Source organism: Trachymyrmex cornetzi, unplaced genomic scaffold, assembly GCF_001594075.2.
Source record: "Trachymyrmex cornetzi isolate Tcor2-1 unplaced genomic scaffold, Tcor1.1 scaffold166, whole genome shotgun sequence".
Taxonomy (NCBI): domain Eukaryota; kingdom Metazoa; phylum Arthropoda; class Insecta; order Hymenoptera; family Formicidae; genus Trachymyrmex; species Trachymyrmex cornetzi.
In genome coordinates, this window is record NW_017296266.1 from 27,928 (window position 1) to 48,319 (window position 20,392).

Consider the following 20,392-nt stretch of genomic DNA (forward strand, 5'->3'; position numbering starts at 1 on the left):
GCATAAGTCATACAATGTTCCAGTTTAAAGACGACTGTAAGCCGACTTTAAGTCGACCATCATATAGACATTCTATTATATATTATTAGTTGCTTATTAGGATATATATTATTAGTTGCTTTCCATTTACACAAGTGAAACTGAGTCTGAAGTGAGCTGATGAGTATTTTATACTCATTAATGATGCTAATTAATACTTGCTTACTTTGGTAAAAAGTTATCACATATCAACACAGGTTCATAACCTCACTTTGAAGTGAGTTTACGAGACGATTACTAAAGCACACGGTCTCGATCTTGTGCAGATTATGGGTAAAAACTCAGTTGAATCTCTCTTGTCAGAATGCAAAAAGAACGCGCATTCAACTGAGTTATGAGGTCACAAGTGAGATTTATCTGAGAATCGGTGTAAATGGAAAGCAGGTATTGTAAATGTAAATCGCACTAGATGTCCTAAAGTCGATATTTGAAAGACGTCTGTACAAAGTCGACTTACAGTCAACTCTAAAGGCCCGTCTACAATACACGGAGTAAGAAGTAAGAGTAAGAAATTGACCAATCACAGTCGAATGTGAGAAGAATAATCGACTGTGATTGGTCAATTTCTTACTCTTACTTCTTACTCCGTGTATTGTAGACGGGCCTTAAAGGTCTAACTTAGCAAAGTCAACTTACAGTCGACATATATCGATGTTTGTGCTGTTAGGGTATACATTGTCGCAAAATTACAATTTTTTCTCTACAGTTAGGGTGGAGTCCCATGAAGCGTATTTGCCGCGTATCGCGTAACCGCGTAACCAATCAATAATCAGTAAAACGCGAAACCACAACAGCGGATCGCTTCTGATTGGTTCCGCGGTTACGCGATACGCGGTAAATACACCTCATGGGACTCCAGCCTTACCATTTCTATTGATAATCATCAAACTCGAACAATAACAATAAAATTGCAGCTTTCAATAAAAATCGAGTATTATGGAGTTTTAAATATATATACATGTCTATGAAACAGGATACTAATAAATCATTAAAAAATTAAAGTACTATATTATCAGTTTCTTACTATTAATTATTTAAATTTTTTAAATTACACGAACTTTTATTTCAAACTTTTCACGAAAAAAAGCTAAGATGACCGATCTCAAGTTTATCAATAGGTGCATCCAGAAGCACGACCGCTCATTGAGCGCTCATTGAGCGCTCATTGAGCTCTTGTATCTGTTTGGTCTATATTTTTCGATCTAATGGAATATGCCAATCAGATGCAAGAGCTCACCGAGCGCTCAGTGAGCGGTCGTGCTTCTGAATGCACCCATTGGTCGCGTTCAGCAGACTCAACTGTGTGGAGCGGATCCGTGAGCGCTCGCTGCTATTGGATGATCTAGAAGAATACACCAATAGCAGCAAGTGCTCACGGATCTGCTCCAGAATAGTTAAGGCTGCGGTCCATTTGACGCTACAAACGCTTCGAAGCGTTTTTGATTAGTCAATTTGTAAAATTCTTTGTTCTGATTGGTTGCTCAAACGCTTCGAAGCGTTTGTAGCGTCAAGTGGACCGCAGCCTCAAGTCTGCTGAACGCGACCTCCACAACTGTCCATACAAAAGTTTAGCGCGAAAATCGAAACGCATGCGCAAACAATGCACTGCGCAGCTCAGTTCAGCGCAACCGTTGATACGAAAGTTTCATCAGTTTCATTAGAAATGGTCAGAAGTGAGATATTTGTGCATTGCATTCAATTTTCTTGGCTGTTTCCCGCGTATTTGTTGATGCATCCTGGATGTAAACTTATGTAAAAGATACGCTAATTTCGAATATTTTTGAAGAATATTAGTGCATATCATTCGCACGAAAGTCGTGTTGTTATCAGTCACCGAAGATCTTTGACGTGCTCGATAGAATTGCTTTGCCGATTCACCGGTTTGTTTAGGTTAGTTTGTACGAAAAATACTTTTCCAATTTCTTCTTAAACATTTATGCGATTAACTGTCACAACAAATTCGGTCATTTATACCAAGTACTTTAAATTCATATTAAAAACGAAATTTATATTAAAATCCGTTATACATGAAATTAACGAAGCTATATGTAAAAGCATATTAACGTTTTAAAAAATTAAATACTCAATAATGATATCATTACGTTATTTAAAGGAATATGTATATATTATTTCATTGTTATATAAAGTTAATTATGCTACTGCATTTACTTTTTATAAAGCTATTACTACCTTTAAGTCTTAGTTGTGTTCTGTATGTTTTTCTTTTCTTTGAAATACTGAGAAGACCAAGTAATTAGTTATAACATTTATCTACAATTTCTTCCACACACAATCTTAAAAATATTTTCTGAACATGTTAAAGCACTTGTGAAAATTACTTAATAATTTTTATATATTTATGAAGGTGAAGAAAATTAATGACCCAGTGCATGTAGTGAAAGATAGTGTTCCTATAATAATTATAGGAACACTACTAAAAGACTGGAAAATCATTCTGTGTACTAAGGATTAAATGTACACTAATCCAATGTAATGCAAATGACTGAATTGATCAATGTTTGTTAATCTTATGCCCAGAAACTTGATAAATACATGTTATAAAATTTTAATGTGAATTTTCTTAAATTTTTCCATCTGTATATTTTCAGCTTATCAATAATTGTGATTTTAATCTTTTGCTGTCAGAGTCAATTTAATTTAGATTTACTTGAGAAATCTTGATGTTATTCTGACTTTAAAATATTTATTTCAGATTGTAACTTCAGAGAGTTATTAGACAATGGATAGCAGTCCAGGAAAGTTACTTTGTACTCCGCGGCGAGCACAGAAATGTCTCTTTGCACCGTCCAGTGATAAGTCTGTTAAAAAGAGCGTTTCTCAAGATTCAGAGCATATCAGAGATGACAAGTCCTCGGAAGATGAATCAGATTTGGGGCCCATGTCACCTTTGGCTCTCACTGATCGAAGTCCAAGTATCAGTGATCAGAGTTCCCCAGGCAGAGAATTTGTGTCTCCACTCGCAACACCTGAAAAGTCAATCGACTTCAATACGTCCATGTCCTGGGATCGTTTAAGATTCAACACGGAGGAACGCATGTCACCCTTTAGGTCGCTCAAAAAGGTCACCAAAGAGGCTAGAAATTCACCAAGATGTAAAATGTTCTCTGCTAGTCGCTTTCAGAGATCGTTACCATCCAGTCCAAGGCAACTGATGGGTCAGTTGACACCGCAACGCTTGAAGACAAATATGGAACAGATGAACAGAATAGTACCAGAGACACCCCAGCGAAGCTTCGCCACAGAGATACAGAATCAAAGTATCACAGAAACACCTCGAAAGGGCAGAACTCCCGAGAGCAAACAAACAACGCCGTTGAGTTCTGTAAGCAAAACAGTTCCATTGCCAAAGCTGCACAGACGAAAGTCTTTCAGTACGATTGAAACGAGCGTGGGTTTCTCGCCTGAACAGAAGGAGAACACATTAAAGAGGCGTGCGCGCGAGCAGTCGGGGGCGAAACCAACGAAACTGTTTAAGGGCGACGACGGCTTCGTGCCTAGAGCGAGAGCATCATTGTTTCAGGAGAGGAAACATGAATACGGCAGCCTAAAGGATTTCTCATTAAGTACGAAAACATTTTACAGTGGCAATGTGAAGTCTGAGAGGCCCTTCAGCAGTTACAAGAGCAGCGACGTTAAAAGGAGACGAAGTTTACCTTCACAAAACAGCAGTAGACATTTATTGACAAAGAAGCGGAGATTTGGTAAGATAAATGCTGGTGTGGGCCATGGGATCAAAAAGCCGAAGCCTAAGGTGAATACAGAGGCATTGAAGAATGAGGGACAGCATATTACGCAGAGTCTCACAGCTTCGAGCAAGAGTCCACCTGTGGAAGAAACTCAACCAATGGAAGCAAACATGATTGCGGAAAGAGCCCCATCGCCAATGATCGACGAGAATAAGCGGTTTTTTAAAACCAACAGGACGATCAGATCAAATCAGGTAGCTACGGTAACGGTGAATGATAAAATTAAGTTGAAGGTCGCGGATGGTAAAATTGAATTGGAAGAGAATCAGAAACGCGTTCCATTCACGAATGCACATAAGCAAAAGCTGAAAACTGTGAACGTCTCTTTGGATGCCACCGATCTAACCGTTGACGAACCGGAAGTTGAGACTACATTGCATCAGGACAAAGTTAATGATCTTCTGAGAATTCTAGAGGATGACTGGGCGAACGATGAGTACGATACGATGATATCATTGACCCATATAGCGAACGCGTTTTCTCCGTTACAATCGACGACGATGTTGTCGAAAGACACAATTATGTCTCCAGCTACCGAGCTTAGCAACATGACTTCGACGATGAACATTACGGACGCTGCTTCTTTGAATAACTTCGGAAATCTTTCACTTGAGAACGCTAATAATAATAATAATAGTAATAACAGTAATAATAATAATAATAATAATGAAAAGGAAACCGAAAAAGAAATCGAAAAGGATACCGAAAAAAGATATTTTCCGTTATTTACCAAAGGATATTCTGTACCTGACAATATTTTTGAGTACGTGAGTTATAAATCTTGAATCTTACATTTATCCGTAAGATTTTTACTTGCACAAAATTATATCTTTTTGCTCTTCTATCATACTAATTTTATATTATTCTGTTATTATATATTAATTTCTCAATATTTTAATCTTGTTTATATAATTTATATTTTTTAGTACAAGATTGTCTTTTTGAAAAAATATTTTAAGTCGTGCAAAGATAATTTAAAAAATTCTTTAAATCTATTTTAATGAGATACATGTTTTAACTTCTGTTTTAGAGAGACAAGCAATGCCAAGACTACAAAAGCAACAAAAAAAAATATGCAATGGCAGCTATCCGCGAAAGGTGGTGCTGCAGAAGATCAGTATCAGCTAGACGCTGGTCAAAAACGTTTCGGCGCCACTCAATGCCCAGAATGCAATGTTGTGTATCAAATGGGCGATCCTGAGGATGAAAACGCTCACTTAAATTATCACAATAGCATACGAACTTTAAAATTCCATGTACGTTACATTTGTGCCTGTAAAATGAATACTACATTTCACTGTAGATACTATATTTAAATATTTTTGTTACACATATTTCAGGGTTGGAAGAACGAGCGTGTTATATTGGAGGATCCTTTTATCTCCAGCAGAATAATCTTAATCGAGCCGCATGACCCCAAGCAACATTGGAAGAAAGTGTTGGAAATTTTGGTCGTTGTAGATAGGGATTTGGGACTGGTAGACATGAATATTTCGGATTATCAGAACAAAAAAGCAAGTATATGCTATCTTATACTCATTATTTTTACCGCACGAACATTTATGTTTTACAAACACATTATTTTTATCGCACACCATCGTATTTAATATAGAAACAATTTGATAAAAATGCATTTTTTACAGATTTTCTTGTATATACGCGAGAAAAGCGTTCTTGGAGTATTGGTGGCAGAACACATCGAAACGGCGTTTCGCATGATTCCTGAATTAATCGAACTTAACTGTTGCACCGCAGAGAGTACACCTACGAAATGTGGCATAAACGTCGTTTGGACTGCAATGAGTCATCGCAAACGGGGTATAGCCACTAAACTCGTCGATACTTTGAGGTAAATTGCACGTTAACACATACATGTCAACTTTTTTCAAAGAAGTCTTACATTGTTTAAAATATCTCTCCTCATTTATGTATTTTAGAGCCAAATTCTTCTATGGTTACGTGATGTCGTTGGACGACATAGCGTTCTCAATACCGACTCCGAGTGGTAAAATCTTCGCCGAGAAATACACGAGAACGAAAAACTTTAAAGTTTACAACTGAATCTACTATACTTAAGCTCTAACATTCGTTCTTTCTAAATGATTGCATCTTTTGCATTGTTAGCAAAACAGCTACTTAATACATTATACATCTTATTTTATCATATTTTATCTTGATAGTTATGTATTTTTGTGAAACCTTTACTTAGATGTTGATACAAATGAAACAGGTTTCTTGAATTTTATTAATCAATTTGAATAAACTTGTTTTTTTTTTATTTGAAGTGTTGCTGTATTTTATTATAATTTCAAACTTAACGCAATACTTTTTTTTTATAATAAATTTAATATATCAGAAGATATAAAATTGATTGAATAATACATATATAGAATTACTTTTAGAAAAAGTTAAGTTACAGTAAAATTATTATAACACATTTTTAGTGATGCCATCTCTGATGAAATATATATTCTTGCTACTCATTTGCGTATTTTTATGTAACATATGAATAATATATTTGTGTTATATATTTAAAATAATCTGTGTTGTGGATTAAAAAATAAATATGAATTGACTAATTGTAAGTAAAAAATATGTTCATTAACTTCGAATATCGTAAACATAAACAATTTTTTGAACAAATATAAAATATGGTATATAGAGAAAGAACTTAAGATGAGAAACAAAGAATATGCTAATTATTAGCACATTTAATAATAATTTGTAGTACAAAATTATATTTCGCAATTAATAACTAAAGTATAGTTAAATGTCACTGATTACAGTGCATTTTATCGTTATTCTAATTGTCGCAAGCATTTTTTTTATATTAATATTTCAATAAGACTGAATTACAATAGATCATGATCATGTATAGTTAATTTTGACAATCAACAAAAAAATAAAGAAAAGGAATACTGTTTCGTTTTATGAAATTAGTCTCATCGAAATTGTATGGACTAAAAATAGTATCACAATATGTATGTATTATCTGGTACTGATTATACTAAACATAATGTAACCTAAGTCCTAGCATCATTAATTAATCATTTTACATCCTACGATAGCCGCGTCTACCGCCTCTGTTGCCTCTTCCATATGAATCTTCTTGTTCTTTTTTCTTTTTCCATGCATCATATCTTTCAGCCATTTTATATACTTCCTCAGGTACTTCCTGAAATAAAAAGTACAAATTAGTGGACTCTACTACACAAAATTGGTAAGAATTAAAATATTCCTTGTATATTTATTAACCTGATTAGCCTCTTCAAGAATATCAATGAGTGCTTTCGCATGATGCCAGTCCTGTCTTGTCATAAAAGTGATACTTTCACCTGTTCGACCTGCGCGTCCGGTACGACCGACTCGGTGAACGTATTCCTCTATATCCCGTGGGAAGTCATAATTCAGTACGTGTCTAAAATGAGAACAAAAATATATTAATGTCATATCTTGAATAATGTAATGTATTAGTATGTAAAACTTACGTAATATCTTCAATATCGATTCCTCGACTAGCCACATCGGTTGCGAGAAGGATCTGAACGGCTCCAGTCTTCAGATCTTCTAATGCTTGTTCTCTATCTGATTGATCTCTGTCGCCGTGAATACTCTGACAATCGATATTCGTTAAAGCCAGATCACTAGAGATATCGTCCACTTTTGACTTCTTACCGAAAAATACTATGACCTTATCGTGAGGGTCCATTTCTTGGAAAAACTGATGCATCTACAATACATTAACGATAATAATGAACTAATATGACATCTTCAAAATAATTTGTAGTCAATTTTATATAGGCTGTGGTCAAAGTCTCGCTACAAATGCTTTAAAGCATTTGGTGGACTGATCAGAAGAAAGAATTTTACAAGTTGACTAATCAAAAAACGCTTTAAAGCATTTGTAGCATTACACTGACCATACCCATAAACATATATGATATTACTAACCATATCTGTTTTCTCGTCTTCATTAGCCATGTAAATCCTCTGTGTTACAGAATGAACAGCTGCTAAGTCAAGTGATCCAACAAATACTTGAATCGGATTTTTCATGTATGACTGGGCTAAGCGTCTTACACCCTGGGGCCACGTAGCGCTGAAAAGGATAAGTATCATATTAGATCATATTTATTAATTATAATATACTATTGATATTATACATGAATTTTTAGATGAACTATATTCTGAATTATTCTAGAGAGAGGTAATACAAATCACTTATTTAAAGAAGTAACATATCTAATAAATTTTACAAATAGAAATTAAGAAAATATATATTCTAAAAGGACAAAAAATTATGATTAAATTTTTTTCTCTTTTCCTTAAAAAAATCCCATTTTTAAAAGTAGTAAGAATTTTTTAAAAACATGACTTATATACCTTGTCATAACAGTTTGTCTATTTGGTCGTACACCTAGAAGAGTCTTACGAATTTGAGGTTCAAAACCCATGTCCAACATACGATCTGCTTCATCGAGTATAAGATACGTCACAGCCGACACATCCAATACATTTGCTTGAACCAAATCGTTTAATCTTCCGGGAGTTGCAATTACAATTTGCACACCTTTTGTCACAGTGTCTATTTGTGCTTTGCGATTTCCACCACCGTATACGCACACCCTTAAATAATTTACAATCAAAACATATTATGAAGTTAAAAGATATAGGTACATATTATTCGGAATAAACTTACGCTTTAATGCCGTGGTAAGAGTATTTTCCTACTTCCTTTTCAATCTGCAATGCCAATTCTCTTGTCGGAGCCATAACAAGAACATTTGGCCCAGAACGCTCCTCGCGTGGAGTTACTTGCCCATCGATGTGAATCAGAGCAGGCAGTAAAAAGGCAAGAGTTTTTCCTGAAATCATAATTATCCTTACACACAGACGTATATAAATAGATCGCAAAATAAAAACAATCGATTCTAGGTTTCTCGAAGTGTAATGTATATCTCTTCATAATATGCACAATATATTTTTCTATTTCTTGTAAAGTATTATAAATAAAGTATTTTATTATAATTTTTAATTGTGGATGCACAACCTATACAATATTTCATCAACATTCTTCGAGGATATTACAAATTTAGGTGCTAATTGGCATCGAAGATGGTGCTGGCCAATGCTGGCAATCAAAGACGCTAAGCTTGGTTTCTTAATTACCAAGTGGAGCTATTTTCTTTCGGCTCCTTATAAAATGCAAAAAATCACGTAAAAAAACGCTATTAGTTTCTTAATTACCAAGTGGAGCTATTTTCTTTCGGCTCCTTATAAAATGCAAAAAATCACGTATATAAGCGCAGGCGGGATTGAACTCGGATCTACAGATCGCAACCAAGTGGCAAGCCACTCGACGCCTCAAACAATTCTAATTTAATTTAGAGGGAATTATTAGCGTTTTCAGATTGTGTGTTGAAAGTCCGGTTATCGGTGCGCAATCATATTTAAAATAAATTGATTTAAAGAATATATGTATATTATTATTCGAAACATCTAACTTTGACCATGATGGCGTTCTCTATCGTATTTGATGTATTCATATACCAATCGTTCCTTAAGTCTTAATAAAAATAATCGAACCTGTTCCAGTTTGCGCTATCCCAATGAGATCCTGACCACTCAGTAGAATAGGCCACGCCTGACATTGTATAGGACTTGGTTTTTCAAAGCTTTGTTTTCGTATTTCCCTAAGGATATCTGGAAACGCCTGCAATATAAATAGAGTAACATGTTAATATTTGTATTAAAATAATAAATTAATTTATAAATTCAATTGCTTTATTACATGGAAAGCTTGTTCAAAAGTTTGCACAGGATTTGGTATTTTCATGTTTTCATCAGAACCTCCTGCGTTCTCAAAAACATGTCTAACTTCTATGTTATTGTTAGTCTTCCTGAATTGAGTTACCACTGACTGTGGCATATTAGCAATGGCCGGATCTTCTTCGTAAAAATTTTTTATAATAGGAGGTAAAGCCGCCCATCTCCGCTTCTGACGCTCCTCCTGTAAAAAAAATTGTTATACTTGTGTACTCATTTATATTATAATTTGTCTTTTATTGTCGTGTGAAACATACATATTCTTCATTAGCCTTGTTCCAATCAAAATTAGCCCAATCAATTTCTTCCTTTTCCTCAGGCTGAAATGTTGGTTTTTGCGCACATTCATTTTCATATGTATTACTTCTTTCAGTTACACCTCTTTCAGTTCCACCCCTTTCAGTTAATAAATCCTCTATTAAACTCTTAGCTCGTTGTTGCGCATCATCTGTACCAGTTAGTGTCACAGCACTCTGTCCATTTTCACTATATTGTCTGTTGATCTATGTAAAGATAAAGAAAATCAGTTACATATACTAAATATAGGATTGAATAGATTAAATTTTACAATGCATATTTTATTACATTGTTTATTTTATTTACATTAATTCTAGCACCACTATCTTCTTGTAGAGCTTTAATCTTGCTGCCACCCCTCCCGATGAGTCTTCCTATGTTATTGCTATCAATGTACATAACCAGTCCGTTTGTACTATCTGATTTTTCATCACTCTTTCTATATGAATCATTGTTGTAATTCTGTCTACTTGAGTCATTGTTATCCCCAAATGATCTATTAGAGCGTCTATAAAATTGACTTTCTCGTTCCCTTCTATTTCCTCTCCTATGATCATAACCTCGATCATATCTCCTTGACGATGTTTTACTATCACTGTCCCAATTGTCATCCATTATTAAAAGTAATAGAAATTCTTCTATTCAAAATTAATACCTGAAATGTGTATTCCATATGACTGTAAAGCTTTTTTTTCTCATATGTATAAAAGTATTCAAAAAGTAGGAGCATAAATAGTATATTGTATTGTATTGATAAACTGTGGATAAATTGTTCCAAAACTATTAAGATTTTCTTATTACAATCATACTAAATGCAACATTATGCTTAATGCAGTATGTATCTAAATAAATAAATTTTTTCATATGCTATTCCTATTAGATAATGGAGATAAGAAATGAATTAAATGTATAAACGATTCGATTTATAAGTATTTTACATTTATAATAATTATTCAAGATTTATAGATAGTCATTAGGCCTGATCTTTTTGAATAAACTTTTGCACTAGTTCATCTTTTTTCCTTTTCTCTTCAGAAGAAGAAGAAAGATGAACTGATGCAAAAGTTCAGCCAAAAAGGCCTATTCATAAATTAAAATGAATTCGACTCCCTACATTTATTCAGTCTGAAAGTTTGTTTTTTATTCCTGCATTCTCTGAATGCACAGGGTGTAATAAATTGAAATGTAATGTACATTAATTTCATTTTAATTTATTACATCATGTGTGCCTGTTTAAAAAATGTAGAAATAAAAAAACCTCATATTACACACAAAGTGTATGACAATGAAAAATGATTTATTTCATACACTACCAGGAAAAAGCGTTTTATGATTAAATATCGCTGCAGGGAGGAAATGGATGCCTTGATAAGCTCGATAAACTTCAGAAGCTTTTTGAACCTTTCTTAAATCATCTACTTCCAACGTTCCATGTAACTCACCAGTACTTTGTGCTTAGATTTCTGATACGTGAATATCGTGAATATCGTGTTACAGCATTACAGCGTTTGCTGAGACAGCACTACACTAATCTCACGTGATGCGACAAGAACGAACGTACAAAAAAACTATAAAAGAAAGAATAAACAAACAACGCCGGACGATGGGACACGTTCTCCGTGTATGATGCCTAACTCACTCGTCTTGTTCAGTTTGGATCAGTTAGATTGTTGCTGAACGGTCGAAAGTACGCAGGGAAAACAAGGGAAAATCGACGCCTCTTAAGGTTGCCGGTATCCGTTTCAATACATGCCGTACTGCGCTATGATCTCGAACGAGTTGAACGAGAACTATAGTATCCGAATTCCGACCACTTGTACAAACACCATCAAGCCCTCAACTATCTTACATTGACAAACTACACAAACCCACGTGATCGACGCTCGTAACTTTTCTCGGTAACGTTGGGGAGGCTGGGGATGATCCGAAGGTCTTGAGAAATGACCCACAACGCTCAATTAATTCACAGAAGGCCTGTTCTATTTGACTGAACTTTTGCATCAGTTCAGTTTCCTTCCTTTTCTCTTTAAGAGGAAAGAAGAGGAAAAAAGATGAACTGGAGTGCAAAAGTTCAGCCAAAAAGAACAGGCCTAGAATAGAATCTGTGTATGAAAATTAAAATTATACAGGGTGTCTGATAATTGTTCTGACAGAGTTCGTGGACATATAGAGCGGACTAAACTGAGATGGAAAGTCCTCTACCATTTTGCAATTTTCGCAAGTTAACAAGATATTAATTGCTAAAAATTGCCGAAAATTGGTCTTCAATAATTTTTTACTCAAATACTATCAACTTTACAGAAAAACTGCAAGAAATGAAAAGAGTTTATTTTCTTCTCATAGAACTCTACGAATTTTTGTAGAATTTTTTATCAACTTTTTAGTACTGCATTTTCTCATTTTTACCAATACACACACATGAGAAAATACGGTATTTTTTAATTCTGAAAAAATTCTAACAAAATTCTTAGAGCTCTATGAGAAGAAAATAAACAATTTTTGTTTCTTGCAGTTTTTAGCAATTAATATCTAGTTAACTATTGCGAAAATGCGAAATAGTAGAGGACTTTCCGTCTCAGTTTAGTCCATTCTACATGTCCACGAACTCTGTCAGAACAATTATCAGACATCCTGTATAATCATAAATAAACAGGAGGAACGATGACAATCATTCGTTTTTTCTAACTGCCCGTAATGTATGATTTTATACTTATTGATATTTAATGTGTGCATGTAGCGTATACTCAACAAACACAAAGTTACATGTAATGTACCTATTATAATTTACATCCTATTCAACAATTAATATAACTGTAATATATATAACTGTGGGAAATTATTACAACAGGAACGTTACATGTAACTTTGTGTTTGCTGGGTACCTTACTGAAAAAAATCAAGTCACATAGATGCATGATGAAGTCCTGTAATTAAAACATGTAAATCATATAAAGGATATTCCAAATCAGTACGTGATTTTTTTAAAATTACGTAATTTAAAAAGTCACATGATATATTCTTTTTTCTTCTATTTCTATCATTCAATTCTTTAAATTTTGACTATAAAATCACATAATGGATGAAATTATTTCTAATATCATGTGAATTTTTAAATTATATCATTTAAAAAAATCACGTACACTGATTTGGAATAATTCTTTACGTGATTTACATCTTAATTACATGATTTCATCATGTAACGTTGTGACATGATTTTTTTCAGTAGGGCAATGTTTTTAAAAATAAACGACGGAGTACAGAATATGAAATTTAACCTTTAGAAGCTATATCGTGTCTGCTGTCCAATTAGTATTGATTTGAACGTTTCATTCACGATAAATTAATTACGGTCGACTTTCTCCGACTTAGAATCTTTGAATTTCTAGCCTTTCCAGTATTTACGGACGTGTATAGGGTGTGATTCACTTAACGCTGCAAACACTTCGTTGACCAATCAGAAGAAAGAATTTTACGAATTGACCAATCAAAGAATGCTTCAAAACATTTGCAGCGTGAAGTGGATCGCACCTATAAAGACAAGGGTATCTCACGCGCACGTTTACGCCCACTGGCCAATCAGAATTGGGCTGCGTTCGGAAATATCATTCGAGTGCTCCTGTGTATCACCTTATCTTTATTTAACATCGGGTGAACAACAAGGATAAGACGATACACAGAAGCATTCAGATGTTTCCGAACGCAGCCTTGTTAACAAGTATATGTGATCGTTACGTGGTAAATTTAAAAGTGTCATTTCGAACATGCATATTGCACCTTTTTCCTGGCATATTATCCGTTTTCCGAATATAGTTCATGCATTCTTTCATTGCATAGTTAATTTTTTATTTGCAATAAAAGCACAATCTTTATAGTATGTTAACACTAAAGACATAGAAAATGGACTGCGCGATCCGTGTGTCAAAATGGTCGATAGGGATGAGAGAGAGGGACCGTGGCAGACGGCCATTTCTATCTCTTTCCATTCAATGGTGTAATGGGAGAGAGAATGAGAGGGAGATTGGCCGTCTCCCACGGTCCCTCTCTCTCATTATTGCCACATTACTTAGATTCGGATCGCGCAGTCCATTCTCTATTAGCGTATTCAATTTACTGACTCGACCCGACTCCGAATCAACAGTCTGTTCTGTTTAGCTGCAAAAGAAGAGCTAAATTGTGTAAGAAATGCAGCTGAAAAGAACAGACTGTTGACTCCAGTCGGATCGAGTCAGTAAATCGAATACGCTATTAATCTTTAGTTGGGTGGCACCCAGTTGGACACGGCTCAATTGGACACGAGCCACTCACAGCTCTTGAGAATACAAAGCTCTTAAGCACCGGTCGCTGTGATTGGTGGTGTCCAATCGAGCCGTAGTCAATCGGGATCACCCCTCTTTGGTTAACACACAGATGCTACCCAGGAAGATTATTTCCTGCAGCTAGCGTATAGCGACCATAGGTCTGTTCGCGTTGCTTGCACTCTTGGCACTCGACATCTTTGCTTTCTCTTTTTTCAAAACAAAATATGTATCTATCTCATTAGGTGCATTCAGTACTACAACCGCTTACTGAGCGCTCAGTAAGCTCTTGCATTTGATTGGCATATTCCATTAGATCTAAAAATATACACCAATTAGATATAAGAGCTCACTGAGCGCTCAGTGAGCGGTTGTAGTACTGAATGCACCCATTGTAAGTGCAAAAATATTTGGGGGTTTCATGCAACACGAACAGAGTCCATACAAGTCCATCCTCGTATTTTGCTGAGTTTAGATTTCCACTCGAGTGTCACCCAGGGTCGTGTTCGAAAACATCATCTGGGGGTGCGGGGGGTAATCCCGATTGATCACGGCTCGATTGGACACCACCAATCACAGCGACCGATGCTTAGGAGCTTTGTAGTCTCAAGTGCTGTGAGTGGCTCGTGTCCAATTGAGCCGTGTCCAACTGGATGCCACCCATCTGAGGGTGCGTTCCACTTAACGCCCGCAACGCTCGTGGAATCATTTTATCCTTGTTGTTTATCAAATATTAAACAAGGACAAACGATGCTTGCGAGCGTTGCGAGCGTTAAGTGGAACGCAGCCTAAGTGCCCCCGTGTTTCATCTTATCCTTGTTTCATATTGGGTGAACAACAAGGATAAAACGATACATGGGGGCGCTCAGATGACGTTTTTGAACGCAGCCCAGGTTATTAGGTATCATTCCATACTCAGTGGCGGATTCACATTTTTGCACCCTAGGCCTTACTTCTTGGCGCCCTTTTAAGACACTTGGCGCTCTTTTCAGACAAATGAACAATAAAAAAAAGTTGGCTACCGTCGAAAAGTATCACTTTTCCACCAAAATATCAAGATTTTATTTTTATACGCTAATGTACTACTTCAAGGTACCACATTGGCGAACATTGCCACAAATGACAATCTTGCACAAGTATAAAATTTACTTTAATTTTAGTGCTTAGAAGGATGGTTGGTCCTTGTGACCCTCTGTCTAAATTCGCTAATGTACATTTTTGTTGTTTATCGTACATAAGACAAGGATGACATGACACCTGGGGAGCACCCAGGTATATATAGGAATCTGAACACGCCTTTTGATGGACACGAATCCTTCCAGCTATAGCCAAGGCTGACCAAATGTGACGTATGCTTGTTGCATGCGCAATGGTCTATCATCTGACGAGCATACCTTTAATTGTTTTTATATTACTGTTTATATCATGTTTAGGGAGATTTTCCTACTCTCTCGCTTTTACAACAGCACATGCGCTAAATAATACACTTCCTTAAACAATGCATTAGATAGAGAAGAAACGTTTCATTTTATCACATTGGGATCGATGTTTATTGGTCGCGTTCAGCAAAATGTTTATTTTGGAACTGTTGGAAGTTTTTTCACCTTGATTGGATTATATTTTCAGATCTAACAGTATAATCCAATTAGCGGGAAGAAAACTTCCAACAGTTACAAAATATGAACAGTTGCAAAATATAAACATTCTGCTGAACGCAACCATACATTGAATTGGCCAATTAGCAAACAGTCGAGTATCATTTGAGGAAATATAAAAGTTTATTAATGCAAAAAATAACTTTATCGAATAATTTATATACATAAATATAATTTTTACTATAATAAATATCTAAATAAGTAAGTAAATTAAATTATAATTATATGACACGCATATATAAATTCCTTCGTTGTTAACTGGAATACCTACATGACGGATTAATAAAAAAATTATAGTTGTCTACTTCTACCAATTTAAATTAATTTTATAGCGTTTCTGATTACAGTGAATTTGGATCGATCCGAGATTAATTAATCAGGAAGTGAATTTATCTAATCAAAGTAAAGTTATGTATTGTAATTAACCTACTTCGGATCGATTCAAATCTGACTATAGTCAGAAACGTTATCAATTTCGATTTAATTGATGTTTTGTCCTATTTTACTTATTAGAAAAGATAAAGAGTGAATTAAACCGAGATTAAAGTTAATCTACATTGATAGAAATGGGCATTGTTCATTACTGTTGTCTTCTAATAGTTTCAACGGGAATGTGCAATATCTATCTCTATAAGCAGGTCTATGCTTTCCGCAAAAAAATGTAGCACCTTCAGTCGATCAAAGCTATGTCTTTGCAATCGATCATCGATATGGATCAATTAACGCCGTTCGATCGAGTTTACTCGCTCAATCCTTTCGCAGGTTGCGGGAAGATACACTTTTCATTCGATTAACTGTTTCGCCGCGTTCTGCGAAGTTTCGCGGTAAAACACATTCGTTAGTATTCCCGTTGATGCACGTCGTGCTGCGGCTTGAAGTTAGACGCGCTTTAATTCTGCCTCTGATGACTCCTCCGTTATAAATATTAATTAATTTTTTTATATGTACATCTTGTTTACGTTCTCAGATAAATAACTCGGATATAATAATGTGACTTTTCTTTTCGCTGATTGTTTACAAATTTACTTCTGATTCTTTTGATTAACTGCAGTATACGATAGCTCAATTTTTGATCTCTGCAAATAACGGCGATTTACGATGATTTTTAAGTAATCGAAAACTAAATCGTTGCTTTATTACAATTACAAAATATGTAAAATTGTAACATTGAGAACTTTCATACACTTTGCTTGTCATTTTATTTTCATAATCTATTAATTATTATATTTGAATTCTTTGTTTTTGCCATTAAGCGTAATAATAAAAAATCTGTTTAAATTTTAAATACATATTTTGATGCATTTGGATATTTTAATTTGTTTCATAGTATGTTTGCATTTTCAGTTTCTTTTTAAATGTACTTTACAAAAATTATATACATACGTATAAATAGAATTTTATTTAAAAAAATATTAAATGAAATATAGAAACGCTTATTATAAACACAAATTTGGGTCTTACAATTAGTAATAATTCATAAGCGAATATGCAAATATAATTAAATCAGATCTTAATAGACTACTGTGTGCCGATTCGGTTTGTCCATATATTGATTATTACAATTAATATCATGTCTCGGTAGTCGAAATAGGAAGATTTGATTAAAAATTACTTTCTTCTTTTATTTTAAGTTTTGATATGAGAATTATATTGTCTTAAATAAGTTTAAAACGTAAAAAATTTATTGCCCGTTCAATAATTGATATACTTAGTATTAAAGTTGTTTCTTGAAGTGGGTTTCTTATTTATAGCCATACATTATAAAAATATTTCTTATATATTTAGATATATTAGTAAGATATATTAATAATATTTACTAAAAAGTAACGTTAAAGTTTAGGAAAGAAAATTATATTTTGTTATTAATTTGTCTACATTTTAATAATTACACACACACACACACACACACATATATATGTGCAGGATTTTTAATTATATTCTTTCGAATATAATTAAAAAGAAAAAGCGCTGCTATAACTCATCGATACGGAGATTGCACGTATAAGTCTTCCAGAAGCCAGACTGACTACTATTATTGCAATATCTTGATTGAATACTCTCTATTGCAGCAACTACGACTACTTTGTAATTACATTAATTTTCTCCGCTTTTTATTTCAAAGTCGATCAGTATATCTACGACTCCCGAGAGCCTCCTGTACACTCACTTTTAAAAGAAAGAAACTTTATAAGGAATCTCTTCCCGATTGAAGGATCAGTTCCTTCCGTTCCGGATTCTTCGTTCATTTCCGCGGGACAGCAAGACGCAGGGGTTCCGGAATTACGCTTAGATAACTCCAATGTGCACGTTTACTATAGTATACGTAACGCAAGCTATAGCCCGGAGTTACCTAGGCGTAATTCCTGAACGCACCCCAGCGTTGGCCAGCGTTGGCCAGTCTGCGGAACGTGTGTAGGACACACGAGGCTGGCGATACCTAACGCTGCGCAGAATCGTATCGGCTATGGTGTAACATGAGTTAGACGAGCCGTATTTAATTGTGCACCAGTGTGAAAAGGGACCTTGGAAAGAATGCCGTCGATATCACGCACGGTAGTCTCGCCCTCGATAATCGTTCTCCTAATATTCGAATATTATTCGGGTGAGTTATACCGATCCGCGACGATCCGCGGGAATCGTCGCTCCCGTTCGAACGTGTGTCAGTGTGTTGTGCAAATTACTTGTATCTCAATTCGAAAGTATTCGATCGAGGTGATTGCGATACGGGAATGAATTACGGCAGAGTAATATTTTCCGCAGGGAGACGCAAAACGTAGAGATTTTTTTATTTCTAATCCCTCAAATAATTTCTGTTATATAGTTCTTATCCGACTTCTGTTAACTTATATCTATCCATCTCGCGATCAGAACTTATTTAGAATTTCTTCCTGATTTTTGGCAAACATCTCTAAACGCGCACGTTATTTCGTGTCATAATGTCGCAGTACGATTCAAGAAGTTGTAATTCTAAGAATAGTTTGGGTAAAGTTGTACGTGCGACGAGCTAATATTAATCTGGAAATTTCCCGCTTTTGTGTGAACGACGGTTTAATGATGATTTTTAATTGGTTTTTGATCCTCGACGATTGTCGGATTTATCGTTGACGAATATCACGACTTGAAATAATTGTGTACGTCCGTATAATTAAATTATCGAAAAATGTTTCGCAGGGGTTCGTGGTTCTTTGATAAAATCTTTGGACGTGCCGATGGCTGTGCGCAACGGCACCGGACCGGTGGACTTGACCTGTGCCTACCAGATTGACGAAAACGAAAACGGACTTGTAATCAAATGGTTTCACGAAGCGTATCAAATCTATCAGTGGATTCCGCCAAGTAATTTGCAGTCTTGCCCGCACCCACGCGATCCCGTTATAACTTACACGTCGGCTCCGCGGTATCTGCGCGCTATTATTAAATTTACCTATCGGCGGCCGCGTTATATACGTAGGAACTGTCGCGAGACATCGCGAAGCGTATTGAAACGATGCGCGGCTACCCGTGGAAAGAGAAATGTCGTAGCTCGAAGTTATTATAGTGTATGCGACCTTAACGAGAAAAAAAAATGCAAGCCGCGAAATAAAATACGTACTTTTGCTCGTTTGCGTCAGAAGGCGTAAAAAATACTTTGATTTTTAATTAAGCGATCTTAAGCAGAACCGCAAGTTATTATGATATCAAAATGATGTCAAAGTGATTCCAAAATGATTATTAAAAGTCATTTTTCTATCATTTTCCGATTCATTTTTATGTCATTTTGACTTTATCGTGACTTGTTGTTCTGCTTGGAATTTTATATAATTTGTATTAAATTTTGTGTTTTTTGAGAGACTTCTTTCAAGTTGTGTGTGATACTCGAGGCTAAATTTATAGCTATTAATTAAAATTTGTTTATAGTTATTTAACCGAAGAATCATAAATATACGCGTCGTCAAGTTTACGATAGTTTATGATTCTAGGATTAATAATATTACAAGGATTTTATTTCGACAAGACTGTATACTGATAAATTTTTACAAGAAACTTGATGATGTTACACAAACACACATTATAAAAATAATGTGTTAATTTTATAATAATTTAAATAATTAATTTCAACGTTTTCTCACAAATACGAAATATAATGAGAAAGGGATCGATTTACTTTTGTATTAATATTTTCCAAATCTTGAAAAAGAAAAGAAATTGGTAAATTTATTATATATTTTCAAAATTTGGTGAACAAATAGTGATTATAGATAAACGACTTGGTAAAACTCTCTTCCCCAAAAATATTATCCCATTAAAAGATAGAGGAAGGTTACCGATACCGATATACCACTTTGTTTTTAGACAATATTTCTTAAACAAAAGGTAAAAATACAACTTCAAAAACATAAATACAAAATAAAAAATGTCTTCTATCAGATAGTATAAGCAATTTTTATAATACTGTTAGCAATTTTGCAATAATTAAGTTTTTCGTAAGTTATGCAAAAATGAGCGTCTGACAAAATGGGCTCCAAAACTGACA

General features: G+C 34.8%; 3 protein-coding genes across 5 annotated transcripts in view; 2 read left to right on the forward strand and 1 right to left on the reverse strand.

Annotated features, from left to right (window-relative positions):
- Positions 1-1,694: 1,694 nt before the first annotated feature.
- eco (Establishment of cohesion) lies at positions 1,695-5,999 on the forward strand. Of its 2 annotated transcripts, none has more exons than XM_018504298.1 (6): positions 1,695-1,937; positions 2,753-4,569; positions 4,837-5,062; positions 5,147-5,320; positions 5,450-5,655; positions 5,744-5,999. In XM_018504298.1, the coding sequence occupies exons 2-6, from the start codon at positions 2,780-2,782 to the stop codon at positions 5,865-5,867; spliced, it is 2,520 nt and encodes an 839-aa protein (XP_018359800.1). In that variant the 5' UTR covers positions 1,695-1,937; positions 2,753-2,779; the 3' UTR covers positions 5,868-5,999. The 2 variants fall into 2 exon arrangements, with proteins under 2 accessions (XP_018359800.1, XP_018359799.1); XM_018504297.1 differs by having other exon boundaries at positions 1,695-1,929.
- Positions 6,000-6,694: 695 nt separating this feature from the next.
- LOC108759043 (probable ATP-dependent RNA helicase DDX43) lies at positions 6,695-11,928 on the reverse strand. Of its 2 annotated transcripts, none has more exons than XM_018504301.1 (11): positions 11,372-11,928; positions 10,236-10,584; positions 9,890-10,135; positions 9,598-9,816; positions 9,393-9,519; positions 8,506-8,671; positions 8,190-8,432; positions 7,758-7,905; positions 7,295-7,536; positions 7,062-7,224; positions 6,695-6,981 (listed from the first exon to the last, which is right to left on the reverse strand). In XM_018504301.1, exons 2-11 carry the CDS (start codon positions 10,542-10,544, stop codon positions 6,859-6,861), a joined length of 1,986 nt encoding a protein of 661 aa, XP_018359803.1. In that variant the 5' UTR covers positions 10,545-10,584; positions 11,372-11,928; the 3' UTR covers positions 6,695-6,858. The 2 variants fall into 2 exon arrangements, with proteins under 2 accessions (XP_018359803.1, XP_018359802.1); XM_018504300.1 differs by having other exon boundaries at positions 6,695-6,986.
- A 6,299-nt stretch (positions 11,929-18,227) lies between these two features.
- LOC108759062 (uncharacterized) overlaps positions 18,228-20,392 on the forward strand; it is a 3,970-nt gene continuing 1,805 nt past the window's right edge. Inside the window, exons 1-2 of the mRNA XM_018504342.1 lie at positions 18,228-18,481; positions 19,051-19,215. Of these exons, the coding sequence (XP_018359844.1) occupies positions 18,412-18,481; positions 19,051-19,215 (235 nt within the window). The 5' untranslated portion in view covers positions 18,228-18,411. The remainder of the gene's footprint in view (positions 18,482-19,050; positions 19,216-20,392) is intronic.

Coding starts and splice junctions, on each gene's coding strand:
- LOC108759043 (XM_018504300.1), bottom strand. CDS start 10,544: ATGGATGACAATTGGGACAGTGATAGTAAAACATCGTCAAGGAGATAT. Junction 8,433..8,505: donor TCTTACCACGGCATTAAAGC/GTAAGTTTATTC, acceptor AAATTATTTAAG/GGTGTGCGTATACGGTGGTG. Junction 7,537..7,757: donor AAGACGAGAAAACAGATATG/GTTAGTAATATC, acceptor AATGTATTGTAG/ATGCATCAGTTTTTCCAAGA.
- eco (XM_018504298.1), top strand. CDS start 2,780: ATGGATAGCAGTCCAGGAAAGTTACTTTGTACTCCGCGGCGAGCACAG. Junction 5,063..5,146: donor TACGAACTTTAAAATTCCAT/GTACGTTACATT, acceptor CACATATTTCAG/GGTTGGAAGAACGAGCGTGT. Junction 5,321..5,449: donor CGGATTATCAGAACAAAAAA/GCAAGTATATGC, acceptor CATTTTTTACAG/ATTTTCTTGTATATACGCGA.